Source organism: Pomacea canaliculata, linkage group LG4 (assembly GCF_003073045.1).
Source record: "Pomacea canaliculata isolate SZHN2017 linkage group LG4, ASM307304v1, whole genome shotgun sequence".
Classification (NCBI taxonomy): domain Eukaryota; kingdom Metazoa; phylum Mollusca; class Gastropoda; order Architaenioglossa; family Ampullariidae; genus Pomacea; species Pomacea canaliculata.
Window position 1 is genome coordinate 12,509,707 of NC_037593.1, and position 14,447 is coordinate 12,524,153.

The following is a 14,447-nucleotide window of genomic DNA, read 5'->3' on the forward strand; positions in this document are numbered from 1 at the left end:
TGGTATAAAGTTTCTTGACTTGATGACAGCTCGACTGTAACCATCCCTTGCATCCATCCCATAGACTGATTTTGATGCCTCACTCACTTGTCCTGACACGGAAGCGTTCGACACCTGTTAAGACTTGACTGTCAGTGTAGTTCACTGCGCTGGATGAGAGTTACTGAGGCAGTGGGGAATACAACCAGAGAAGGAAGAGTTTAAAATAATTCTCTTCGTTGTCATGGAGGGATCCTTGGGTCTGTCACAGATAGCTGTAAAGGACGTTGCATTCCTCCGTCCACCGGCTTAGGACAACCTTGTCTTCGGAGACCAGGTGATCCTTGCTGTCTCAGATGGCGGATTATTTCTGCTTTTGTCCATTCGCCTGATAGGCTGAGGGGATCGGCTCTCCTTGATTTTGTTTCTGCGTTGTGTCATGTTTTTTTTTCTTTATGAAAGTAATTGATTCTTTATGTTTACAGGGGTTTATGCTGCGTTTTCTCCCCTCTTCTGTTTTGAAGCTGGTTTGCATATAACCTTCTGAGGTGTGAATTGATTTGGATGTGGATCCTGTTCAGCGCAATGAGCTTGCCTTTTGGCTGAAATATTACTCTATACAAATTAACTTATTATTATAATTACTAAAAAAATCAATGAATATCAATGAATCAAAAAATATCAACGAATTATATATTTTATTGCACTTAATCAGTACTCTTCATTGAACATGAATATTTCATACTTAACTTTGTTAATACATGCATGTTTTTAAGAATTCAGTAATGCACAGAGGACTAATTTTCACTGGAACTCCACCTTATTCTCAAATTGCTCTTTACATTCATACATATTAATTTTCTTTGTTTGCTTTAAGTGAAATATCAGATTGCCTTTGCACAATGACAATACCTGAACGCATCTAGCCTTCGCTGTACATCAATGTAACAGTTACTGTACAGCGCAATGAGACATAAACTGATTGTTGATGTAAATATTGCACTATACAAGCAAACTTTATTATTAGCTGCCCTGTGTAACTTGACGATCACGACTTGTTAGCGAGAAAAATGACATACACGTACGTCTATCATGATTTGTCATCAACACGACATCTATAATCAAGATTTTTACCTGTCTCCGACACAATGTCCGCTTGTGATCACGATTTGTGATCTCTCTTCGTTATCATGACTTGCTGATTGTCGTGAAGTCACTTCGACATGACATCAGTTTGTTTACTAATCACGACTTGTCACTGACTGACATTACGTCCCTCGACGACATCAGGCGCCGGCACTGCTGCCGGAAGCGCGCGCTGCAGAAGCTGTACACGATGGGGTTGGTGACGCTGTTGATGAAGTAGGAGCGATGGGCCAGGTTGTACAGGTTCAGCCGCCAACCGGTCAGGTCCACGTCGATGGAGTGGTGCACGGCCCGCACGCACGTGATGGTGAGGTAAGGGAGGTAGCTGATGATGAAGATCGCCGTCAGCACGAACATCATCCAGGTGGTGCGCGCAGGGATCCGCTTTCTCGTGTGGCGCCGCCGCACGCCCGATGCCGACCTCGTGCTGCCATTGATGTTGTCGTTGTCGTCGACGCCGAAGGAGCGGAGGCGGCGGATGCTGCCGTTGACGAAGGCGCCGAAGCGAGACAGGGAGTCAGTTTTGCCGCCGCTTCCGCGCATGCTGCCACTGGGACTTGAGGAAACTGTGACAACAGACTTGCTCTTGGCCCTCCCTCCACTGGACGCCATTGTAGGAGACTCCGACCTCACTGATGACAAAGACTTTTGCTGTCCAGGCTCGGAACCAACGTCGCCTACGAAGTCGACCCGTGGACCTAGTCGACCTGTCTTGCCGGCTTCACTGCTTTTGTCTACTCTGAGTTCTGAGTTCATTTCTAAGCCATTTTCTTCTAAGTCTCTTTCTACGCATTTTTTCTTGTCCCTTTCAGTCCTGTCCGGGGATTCATCTCCTTGGAACGGTCCAAGCTGGAGAACACTACTGACTTCATCTCCAACAGGCACGTCACCTTCGCTGGATGATCGAGTTCTTTCGATGTGTTTTAACCCCTTGCTGGAGTGATGAAAGCAGAGCAACTCTTCGGAGAGGCCGCGAGCTAGACTTTGCACACGGGTCTCGCGCAGTTGATTCTCTTCAGAGTCAGACTGAGGTTGGCTGCTCTTTGCTGGACCTGTAGGACTTTTACTCACACTTCCATTGAGCCTTCCGTCCTCATGGTGGGGGTTGTTATGGTGGTAGTGGTGGTGAAGTTTCTGGGTTTCTGATTCCGATTGCGTATCCGCCAACGACTCCATTTCCTCTTCGTGAGCTTTGGTGGGCGTGGCCTTGCCTTCGGAGCTGCGTCGCGTCTTCATCTTGTGCCGGCGCCTGAACTTCAGCCAGCTGGTCCGGGTGGGGCGATGGGCGTGGCTTTCGCTAGCAGAATGAGAAGGGGCGTGACTGTCCCCGTACCCGGAAGACACCGAAGGCCTCCTGTTGAACACTTCGTCGTCAGGGCCTGACGAAACCTCGTGCCGGTTATCGACATGAACATGAGACCTCATCGAGGAACTCACTGAAGCTTCCGACATGGCCACGCTTTCAAAGCGCCCTCTCAAGCCAATAGCCTCGCTCTGACTAAACACTGCCGACTGGCGCTTATGCTGCACTATCTTGTTCGCGATCGTGACGTAGGCCGTTGTCATAGTACCCACGCATGCGAAGAAGACCAGGGCAAGAATAACGTTGTAGATAAGCTGGAATGGAGTATGGATGTATCTGTCGTCCACGGAGCAGGTGGAACCGTTGACATAGGGATTACCTAAGGAGACCAAAAATCCTGTTATAAAATGTTCAAAATGTTTTTGTGCTTCATAGTGTAAATACAAACTTTATTATGGATAGAGTCAATCTAGTTCCACGATCTAGGGCATCAATGTACTTATCTACCTTTTCCATTTGTACATTACTAGTTTCGTTTTTGGAAATAGTGTGATAATACCTTGGTATGAAAGTCATGAACACAGCTACCTAGGTTTTATGCTGAGAGAATACCCAGTTACTGAAATAATTACAGTAATTTAAATACTTAACTAATTGGCTGCATATTAGATATCATCGGGTTATATAGCCATTTATTTAAATAAAATTGCTCATAACGACCCCAAAGAAAGTCTCCCTTTGCATTGCATTCGTCATGTCGAAAGATGAACTTTTTTTTGTGCTTACTTTTGACATATTTTCTTCCTGAGTGAATACTGGCTGGGGGGTGGAGTTACATTTTCATATTAGTCTCGTATATAAGATAAAATTACATTACAGTTGTCCATATAAAAATGTATACAAACAGACGTATGCATGTATACCATATTTAATACATACACGCACTACACACCCGTCTTCATAGCTGTGACAATATTACAAACCTGTAGGGACAGTATGGCGACCATTGAGGACAACAAATGGAACTGCGATAACAAAGGCCACAGATACACACCAGAATACTGACCTCTTGACCTTAAAGAAAGGAAAACAAAACTGCTTTTAACAAGGAAAAATACGAAGACAACAACATATTCATGCATTTATTTATTTAAAATCTTGTAGCTTATCTTCACTACCACTCTTATTAGTATTGAGATTGTCTTTATTTTTCATCGATATTTTTACACGTGCAAACATCGCCGTCGCTGTTGTCACCATCACCATCTCCACCAACTTTATGCGACCTCTAAAGTCAGTCACAATCCGCCACCACCACCACCACCTCCACTACCAGCTCTACTATCACCACAACTTACAGCTACATCTCGCAAACTGAACTCACCTCCTTCGGACTCAACTGGTGCTTCAAAGGAAGACAAATCTTCTTACGGCGGTCAAGAGCCACAGCTACGAGAATAAAGCCAGAGGCGAGCGTGAGGAAAATGTTGGAGAACCTGAAAGTCCGGCACAGCCAGCGGTTGTTGAACGTTTTCGTGAAACGGATATCTGTTATCTCCCCTGGTATGGAGATCACGTTGAAAAGGAAGTCGAAGACGCTCATCGTCAGGATGTAGGTCCTGGTGGAGCTCGGCCGGAACCTCTTGTAGTATACGAGCAGAACCAGAAGATTACCCATACTGCCCGCGATGGCCTGGAGGCCCATGAACACCAAGGAGGGCAGAAGCTCCAAGGCCTCCTCATCCTCCTCACGATGCAATAAATCACGAGCATCTTTTTCTGACAAGCGTGTGCTGTTGGGGTCAGGTATAACTTCCATCAACAGAGGATAATAACCCATGATCTCGAGGAGAGAATGTTAGACACACTCGATGGAAAGTCTCCCGATCTGCAGACAGTTTCGTCAGGGTTTGAAGGGAATTCCAACACTTCCAGAGAGTTTTACAGTTGGTATAAAACATGCACAGGATCTCAGTTTTGAAAGGTCTGCAGAGAACCATAAGGTCTTTGACCTTTGCGAGGTCTGCCGAGTACTCAGTGGTCACTGGTCAGCCATCAGTCCATGCGGAAGATTTTAAAGTCGACTTTTGTTGTCTTGGATTGTCGGCAGCAGCGGATATCTCGGCAGGTTATTCAAATCTGAAACCGGAAGACGGAAAATGAACGCAAACCGCCAATCCACGATGCTCAGACAACCATTATTAATTCCTGTATCAGTAATCATTACCCTAGTTGTAACTAGGTGATACTGCGCACGACACTCATGGACGAGACGTTAGCCGCCATTTCAGGGTTGAACATTTCCTACACTCGAATATTTTGCTGTCTTAATATGGACACGTATATACCCCCCCCCCCAAACACACACACACACATACACACACATGCATGTTGTACGTATACACGTACACGCAAGGAAGTCAATCTGATAAATATTTTTTCAAAGGTGTGTTTAAGTAACTTTTTGAAAGTTTTCTATGCTTATAGATCAGTTTATCAACAAGATGAAAGACTTTTGGCACACCTGGCTTAACATGCTTAACATAAACACTCAGGGTAATTTTTCAGAGGTTTAAACACACTTTGGCTGAAAGGAGACAATAAAACAATTTTTTCGCTGCTGCGGTTTTTGCTGGTGTTAGAAGCAGCACAGTGCGACTGCTAGGACACAGCAGCAATCCTACGGGAGGGTGGTGTGTCCACTTGATGAAGAGAGCTAGGAAGCAGAGGAAACCTAACAAACGCTCTTTCACACACACAGGATCTCCATGTATCATTAAAATGTAGTGGCTTTTAGTACAGACCCTTACAGCGGAATCTCAAACTGTGCGATTTGTTTGCTTGAAGAGAAGAAATAAAGACATAAACACAAGCAGGGTCAGCGAATGATTTGCTGCTTACAAAACTAACAAAACAAAACAGTATTTCTTGATACTGATTTAGACTAAAGATCTTGTGAAAGAGAGGATAGCAGCAATCGAGGAAATGCGTCCATCCTCTTCAGAACCTATTTGTGCTCTTGAAAAAATGCCCATCCAGAAATATGGAAAGGCTGTAAGGCTTTATTCGTTGTCTCAATGCACTTTAGTGACCCCCATATCCGGGGGCAATAGGTTCCAAGACCCACGCAAATTGCGTAGAATACTGAACTCCGCAGATAGCAGCAACCAATACAAACAGCGACAACACTAGCCGAATAGAGGTGAATTCTGGAGTGGGACGAGGATTATGGGCATCTGGGTTGCCTATGGTAAGACCCGTTCTCTCTTGTCCAGTGTTTCCATTTTTTTTTTTTTAATTTCTTTTCATTTTTTAGGAGTGCGCTATATCACGAACATTGTCTAAAGATACGGGGGCATGGCTGTACCTACATGCTTACATTTTCTCAAATATTTCCAATTCAAAAATTAAAGATCACAATAGTTATTTCGCTTTATTGTTGTCAGAGATTTCGTCATAAATATTTGGAAAAAACTTAGGATGTAAAAAAAAACAAGACTTTGACAAAGCAATTCTTACTGTTCACGGTGTCGCGGACAGACAGTTCGCATCCAAGCTGTAAACATCCTTCAGGAAAAGCAGCCAGCCATGCACAGTCCCGTATCTACGATGAGCAGAAGGCAAAAGCTGCAGAGGGTCTGCCGTGACGCCGGCAGTCAGATCGTCAGAGGATGCACTTCCACCACTGGGGTCAAAGGGTCACATCCGAAGCCTATCACTGGAAGACTTTCTTCGGACCGCGAGCAGGTCAGGCACGTGAAAGGTTTGACGCTAACGGAAGACGGGACGTCACGATGACGAGTGGTGACATCTGAACCGAGGATGGTCAACGACAGACTTTAGTGATGCCGTCACCTATCAGACCGTTGGGGCTTTGTTTGTGTGTTTGGAGTCCGTTTTGGGTGTGTGTTTTAAAAAAAAGTCTGTTCCTCTAATAATAAACTTACATACGAACACATGTGTGTAGAGAGAAGTATGCCACAAACGCCATTGTCAATAATGCGTTCGCGCGCGCACACGCACATACGAATAGTTTTGAGCAAAAAACAAATGATTGCTTGTGATCGCCTTCGTTGGAACAGATTTCAAGCTATATCCCACATGTGCATTTGAAAGTGGAACATTACGCGCGTGCGCACGTACGCACACACTCAAGTATGATACAAGTCGTTCAAAAACTGTGGTGGCAATCAACAGCTGCTGCTGACCATCATGCTTGCTAATGACCCGGAGTGACAGTACTTCAGTCTCAGTGTGTGAGAGTCAAGATCACTGTCATTGTACCAGCAGGAAGACACATCCTTCCTCTCTCCGTGCAGCGCCATTTGTTCCAGCAGATAAGCCCTGAGTGAGTGAGACCACGAGTCTGCGCGTGTGCACGTGCACGACCTTTTACGTATGTGTGTGTGTGCCTGCGTACGTGTGTCTGTGTGTGCGTGTGTCTGTGTGCGTGCGTGCGTGTGTGTGTGCTTGTGTGTGTGAAAGAAATAGTTCAGTGCGCCACAACAGTCGTGGTACAGTCGTAGAAACAAAGGATAAATAAATACATTTCATGGATTAATAATCTGTTCGTGTAAGACATTGACTGCTGCAAAAGCATCTTACATTAAAATATATCTGTTATTATTGACAAGTTAAATTGTCTGAATTCAAATATAGCAAGCGACAGAGCTGTCTTTGTACTACACTCACCTCTCTCTATCCTTTAAAATATATATTATAGCATGTGATTCATTTTTAATTCTTGTATAAAGCTTGACAATGTAAAGCTCAGTACAATACACTTTTCCCCGAAAATTTGGGACAAAGAACAAAGACATAAAGCAAGAACAAAAATATCAGGATTGTTCATGGCTGCTGCTACCGCTGCTGCTGCTGCTGCTGCTGCTGCTGCTGCTGCTGATGATGATGATGATGATGATGATGCTCGCGGTATAATTATAATGCAGATATATATAACGCATTTCTCCACTGTACAGCAAATTCAATGAGCTTTACAAATATTTTCGGAATACAGAGTACTTAAAGTAAACAAACAGATTAAAAAATGTATATAACACACATACTGACACTGACTAAAACATATCAGCAAGCAACCGGCTAGAGATACATTAACAGACATAAAAGATGGAAAATCTGCTTATGAAGCATGCCAGGGGTTCGTCAAGTAAAGATCTGGTAGACTTTACCTTTACTCTTACCTTGTAAAGTTTCAGCCAACGAGAGAGGTGTGACAATACATAAGTGATGTTTGTTTTGTTCATCGTGATGTTTAAGTAGGTTCAGAAGGTAAAGGAAGTTTGTTTTCAGATAGAGTAAAAGAAATATTATTCCTGCACTTAGAGAATCATGAGAAAAAAATTGTACCTCAGAAGACCGTTTTAATATTATAATGGGCTTGGGGCAGTTATCGTAGGGGAGATAATTGTTTGGTCTGTTTCATTATAGTTTTATCTTTCTTATTCGATGCTTGTCTAGGATCATGAAAAATAAGACAATTTATTTAATGTCAGATGTTTGTACTCATCCCTTAAGGGAATGATACAGGAACGAGGACAGTGAACCCGGGATGACGAGCTGCGCACCATAAAAATTGTCGAGTCGATTACTTGCCCTTGCCCGTTACAAGACTGCGACACTCCTGCCGAAATCTGGCGCTGCAGAAGCTGTAGACGAGCGAATTCACCGCACAGTTGAAGAAGTAGGAGCGGAGGGCGATGTTGTAGATGTTCAGCTCCCATCCCACCAACCCCTTTCCCACGTCATCAGACACCGCGCGTGCGATGATGATGAGGAGGTGCGGCAGGTAGTTGATGATGAAGACAGCGGTGAGGACAAACATCATCATCGTCGTGCTCTTCGGAATCTTCTTGATAGAAGTGGCTTTTGCGCGTTTGATTTGCTTCCCTTGCTTAACATCGGCTTGCGAAAAGGAGGAAGAACTCTTCTGACTCTGAACGGGTGTAGTCGACCTGTTCTCGGCAGCAACAGATGAATCACGATTCTCAGATGGCTTCGCATTGATGGGACGAAGGTTTCGGTCGGTGCCATCGACTATCAGGAGCTGGACTTCTGCTTGAGGAAAGCACGGAACAAAGTGCGCGCGCCGCCGCTGCTGGGAGGACTGATGGCCGCCGGCTTGTAGAGAGTCCAGGGAAATCTCCTCGGAGTGAGCAGAGCTCGCCGGCAGCTCCGAGCTGGCCGATTCGTTCTTGGAACTGCTTGTCGTGTCACCAGTAGACGACGGCTTACGCCAGCCGCCGGGAGTCTTCAGACTGGCCTGTCCGGTGATGCTCTTCGAGCGCTTCCGGTGCTGCCAGAGCTGACGTCCGACCCCCACGTACGACACAACCATGATGGTCACACAGATAATGAAGGCGAGGGCCATCAGTGCGTTGTAAACCATCGGGAACGGCGTCGACACGAAAGCGTCGTCGATGGAGCACGTCACGCCCGTGACGTTCGTCACACCTGTGGGGATAGTGTGACGCCCGTTCAGCACGGCGAACGGGATGGTGAGGGCGACGGCGACGCCAATGCAGACTGCCACAGAGACCGCGATCTGGCGAGGTGTCGCCTGCTTCTGCAGGGGTCGGCAGATCTTGCAGTACCTGTCCCTCGCCACGGCCACTAACACAAAGGCGGAGACTAAGGTGAGAAAGCTGTTGATGAAGCGGCAGATGCGGCACAGCCAGGGCAAGTCAAAGGTGAAGGAAAACCGGATGTCGAGGATCTCTCCGGGAAGTGACATCACGTTGCCCAGCAGGTCGAAGACGCTCATGACCAGGATGTATGTGCGCGTGGCGCTGGGTTTGAACCTCTTGTAGTAGACCAGGAACACCATCGTGTTGCCCACCACGCCGAGGATCATCAGGAGGCTGATGTAGATCAACGTGGCCAACATCGATCTCGCCATCTTTTTGTTCAGCTCATCAAAAAATTCATTGTCGATGACCTGCTCAAAGCTTGTGTTGACATAAAGAGCGGTTGTGGTCACAATATTGTCAGTCGGTCTGAAGTTGGAGTTGAGCATTTGCCCAATAGCTGAACTGAAGCTTTCAGCAGTAGTAATTTCAGGAGCTAGTAAATCACCCCCAAAAGCGACTTTCATGAACGCCATATTGCTGTTTTGTAATAAATTTTTTAAAAATTAAATAAAGGGCGAGGCTTTGGTTCTTCACAGAATGGTGCCAATATCTTGCATGCTTAAAGCAGAATGAAACAAAAATAACTTTAAACTGCAAGGCAGAATGGAAATTCAAGATTCCAGCAGAACATATGATGCGAGGTCATAGGTCAGGCTGTAGGGTGTGGCGAACTCAGCTCTGGACAAGCGTAGTCAAGTGGCACTACATTTGTCGTCTGTAAACATCAAGAAAAAAAATACAAAAAATGAAATTGAGAACAAAAGGAAACAAGTACAACATCAATGGCTATGATAACAGCTAAAATACGATGATTTAGATGTTGGTTACAGGATTACAGGAGAGATCACGTGATTACAGGAGGGATTAAATGATTACAGAACTAATTATGTGATCACTATTACAGGACTGATTACAGGCTCGTTTAGAGGACTCACATCACACTTGGTTACATGACTGATTGCATGATCACAGAAGGGATCACACTGATTATAGAGTTTATTACGTTAAATACATCGAGTAACGACATAATGTTGCAGTAGTGAGCATGATGGCACCTCTAAATAACATTTCAAAATTTATGCAATTTACTAGCTTACAGTAGAGTTTATACTAACTTTAAACGCTCCATATTTCCATTATTATTATTATTATTATTATTATTATTATTATTATTATTATTATTATTATTATTATTATATTATTATTATTATTATGAACTATCTGATTTTCAACTGGGAAGAAAGTCTAACATAAATTATTTGACAGTGTTTCTCGGGGTTCTCTCTGTGACACACTACGATGACACACTAGTGTCCCATCATGCTCCTCTTCCCTCTCTCCAGCCATCGTTGCCGTGTTCTCAGTGGTTTTTGCCTCCCTTCCAGAGGATACATCCTTCCGCCCGCAGCCCTGCTCCGAACATCATCAGCACACTTCAAGAACCGGATGTGGCACGACTGACACTAGCGGCTGGAGAGAGAGAGAAGGGTGAATGAGCACGAGGCTGCTCTCTTTTCCACTTCCGACCAAGGTTTTGAGTGGTCAGAGCGTCTCAGGGACGAGAAGGGGCCAATCATCGTGACTCTTATCTCCAGCTACATCGTCCACCATGCCCTTTTTTTTTTAAATTTCACATCCGTCTTCCTCTATGTGTGTGTGTTTTGGCATTCTTGTATAGCACTTCCTTGTTCCCAGTGCTTTTTTTCTTCGCAGAAGTAAACTCATTGGAAACCATCCTTTGACTTTCAAGCATGCAGACACGCGCAGTCAAAGATATTTTTATACATTTGCCATCGTACAAATCCTGGAACACTCATGTAAGCACACACACACACACACGAATTCAAAAATTTTCCGACTATACAGTCCTAACGAAATCGCTAGTTATTACAAATAGAAAGTATAAATATGTAATTTAAGCCCGAACTTAAGTATGCTAAGTGAGTTTACACTAAAGATATTGAGTTCTAGTTTAGGATAAATTATACATTTTATGATTTTTTCAAAACATTAATTGACTTTTGTTAGTATTGTCTCTAAAAAAAAAAAAACTTTCAATACTTCAAAACTGAAAGGATAAACCAGAAAGATAAAATGTGACTGGTAACATAAAATGTTCAACAACAAAAAAATGATATACTGTACAATAAAATGTTGCCTTCTACCTAATGTGTCCAATGAATATTTTTCACTAAGATGCAAGAAAAGAAAAAAAAACAAAAAAAAAAAAACGAAGCCATGGTTTGTGTAAAAATAGTATAGAACGAGAGTATCACAGTATTGACACAGTATCGAACAAAATGGGAATAAAATAACAATAAATAAGTTTAAAATTAATACCTTTTGGTTTTCCTGTCATGTGGCTTATTCATCTTGGTTAAGATAAAATGCTGCTTCTGAGCTGATGTGTTGGTAATGAAGTCTTTAAGTATTCGCTAAGCCTGTGTGTTGTGGCCAAGTTGCTCCAAGTTGTTACCTCACTGCTCCGTTGTCAACTGCCGATGGCTTGGAGCTAATACATCAGGGAACAGTCACCATGCCTGGTAACTCAAAATGCCCTTTGCTCTCGGGAAGGTGGTGGTGGTGGTGGTGGTGATGTTGGTAGTGGTGGTGGTGGTAGTGGGGAGTTTCCTCTGTTGATCATGCAGGTCGTCCAGCCATTACATCCTGGTCTTCAGGAAGAAGCCTCTCCCTCCTCCAACTGCGCATCATGTCCTCTTAACGAGGATTGTCTAGTGGCGAGAGGTTGACATGGTGCTGTGGATTCAAAGCTGTCATTTACGAATCTTTAGTAGCACATTCCGGCAGTTGTCTTAGCTCCAGAACGCCACTGAAGAGAATACAATTTATGTAATTTAAAGGACAATCTTATTATGATGATGATGATGATGCAGAAACATCCCTTTGTGTCCGTTCTGAGAATACACTGGTGAATGTCAGTAGTATGCGATACCGTCAAATACCAACTCGCCCTGGCAAGAACAGTAGCCAGCAGACAAAGACTGTGAATCTCAACATAGCTTCTATTAATATATCTATATATATATACACTCATTGATTATTATTGTTAATATTCACAGCGCAGCGCTCAACTTTTATTTATCTTCCTTTCTTGTGTTATCAATGCATTTAGCAAAGATAGCAAGGGAAGCAACACTTCGATAATTACTTGAGACTGACGAGTGGTCTTCTTTAAATTTCTTCAATGAAGAACAGAGGCTCACCTGCCGGAGAATGGTTGGCTGGTTATTTGAGTTTTAAGCAGTGCCAGCAGCTATATATATATATCCCAACGAAAGAAGGTAATAACATGTTAAAAGGTTGAAATCTTCAGGAGGAAAAAAATAGAGAAAGACAGCAGTGGTGTTTTTTAAAAAAAAAACAAAAAAAAACCTCGTACATTAAAACTATTTTCCTCATATAAAATATAGGAAATAAAATTAATGTGTTTTAACACCCCCCTCACACACACACACAGAGCAACAAAAACACAATTTATATGTAAATATGGTATCATATGCAGTACTATATAGTAAATGCTAATGGCACAATAATATAAATACCATAGAAAATAAAATAATAAAAAATAAAATAATAACAAAAAATAATAAAAAATATTCTGAAGTACCAGGCTCTTTTCCTCCTTCATGTCTTTGTAGATGATGCCAGCTTTCTTGCAAATGATCGTCTCATCATTGTGTCTCCAGACAACTGTTTCTATTTCATCCACTTTAACAGCAATCTCTCCATCTCTTCATTTACATTCGACCCTCTATTCGAGATAACCCTGATCCCTTTGGCCGGTGTGATGCTCGTGATCTGGTCCTTCTGTTTCAAAATTGTACATGTCGTCGATGACCCTACTCGCGGGCAATGTGAACTACTCTAACACCACGCTCATACTCTTTAATGATTTCGTGTTTCTGTTCCATGGAGATCATATGCTTCTTCCTGCCAACACTGTCCTTACGGGACTGGCAAAACTAGAGAGTGAGTAGAGTTGCCCAGCGCTTTACCTACGACCACGAACTTTTATTACTGGACTGCTGGCAGACCATTTTTTCCATCTAACTACTAAAACGAGGCATGCTACTACAAAGCTTCCGGTTTATTCACATTCTTTGTTTAGGCTCGCCGAGACTAACAGCAGAGAATATCGCAAGAGGCTAAGTGTTAGTCTTGGTAGGCAGACAGCAATCCACCTATCTGCATCCATGTACGACATATAAATGACACGGGCTCGTATAGCAAATTTCCGCTCGTAAGGATAAAATTTCCACAAAGTTTTGGCTCGTATCTCGATTTACTTGTATGTTGGTTCAGCCGTATGTAGAGGTCTTTACACAAAATATTGAAGATTAGTTGTTTTTTAAAGTGTAAAGATTCGCCCTTTTAATATTCTTAGAGTTTGACTCAGTTTTGTGCACTCACACTGCTTTCATATTCATCCATCAACTGTTCTGTGTGTGTGTGTGTTTTCATAAGATAAAGAGACTATAGCTACACATTGTACAAAATGATCGTGTGTTAGTGTATATCTATTAACAAATGTCTATAGCATAGGGTTTTGGACCACAGCTTACTAATTACATGAGCATCTTTAGAGTTCCTTGATTAATATAGCATGATTTCCTTCTCCTGCTGTTTCTTATCAGTAATGTCCCAGTCACAGCAAAGAGGATGCGCGCCCTCTTTGGTCACAGCTCGGACGTCGTGGTCCAAGTACACACACTGTTAAAGATAAGTCGTTGTCAGAAGATTATGGTTAATGCGATTTTACTCCATGCCTACCAGGCTTACCTAAATTAATGCCAAGTCTCTTAGAAGACCACACCCCGGCCGTCCATCGTCCTAAAACCGAGCTCTCTTGTGGACGAAGCGCAGATTTCCGCACCCTCGCAACTTCCCTCTTCGCCAGATACTCAATCATACAGACGGATAAACATGCAAACTGGCTAACCGTCAGTCAGTCAGAAGGGTAGCTGCTCCTGCATAACTACATATAGATGTGTGTGTGAGAATGTGTACGTGTGTGAGAGAGAGAGGTCTCTGTGTGCATGCCTCATATCTGAGTGACGACAGGAGACCAAAATGGCGATGTTTAACAGCGTGTTAAAATTTAAGAAATTGTGATTTAAAACAGTATATAACTACTAAATCTTTCTTTAAAAGCCTTCAAAGAAATTTTTTAATATGTATAAAGAAAAACTCAGCCAAATTTCAGGTCTGTGTCATGTCAATATAAAGTTATAAGATTTTGAAGTAAACAAGCTGACAAAAACAAGAAACTGAGAAAGCAAGAAAGGGTGAGAGCTAAGTAACTGTCTTTTATCGAAGCCTTTCACTTAATTTATGTGCTTGGTGGACAATAT

At 43.1% G+C, this 14,447-nt stretch overlaps 1 protein-coding gene across 1 annotated transcript; it reads right to left on the reverse strand.

The window, feature by feature from the left end:
- Positions 1–660: 660 nt before the first annotated feature.
- On the reverse strand, positions 661–11,934 carry LOC112561541. Its single transcript, XM_025234097.1, has 5 exons — positions 11,416–11,934; positions 8,042–9,790; positions 3,813–4,285; positions 3,412–3,502; positions 661–2,807 (listed from the first exon to the last, which is right to left on the reverse strand). Exons 2-5 carry the CDS (start codon positions 9,546–9,548, stop codon positions 1,225–1,227), a joined length of 3,654 nt encoding a protein of 1,217 aa, XP_025089882.1. The 5' UTR covers positions 9,549–9,790; positions 11,416–11,934; the 3' UTR covers positions 661–1,224.
- Positions 11,935–14,447: the final 2,513 nt, after the last annotated feature.

Excerpts from the sequence above, each read along its gene's own strand:
- LOC112561541 (XM_025234097.1), bottom strand. The coding sequence starts at position 9,548 with ATGGCGTTCATGAAAGTCGCTTTTGGGGGTGATTTACTAGCTCCTGAA. Across the intron at positions 4,286-8,041 it reads CAGTCTTGTAACGGGCAAGG|ATTCTCTCCTCGAGATCATG; the intron begins GCAAGTAATCGA and ends AGTGTGTCTAAC. Across the intron at positions 3,503-3,812 it reads ACCAGTTGAGTCCGAAGGAG|GTCAAGAGGTCAGTATTCTG; the intron begins GTGAGTTCAGTT and ends CCTTTCTTTAAG.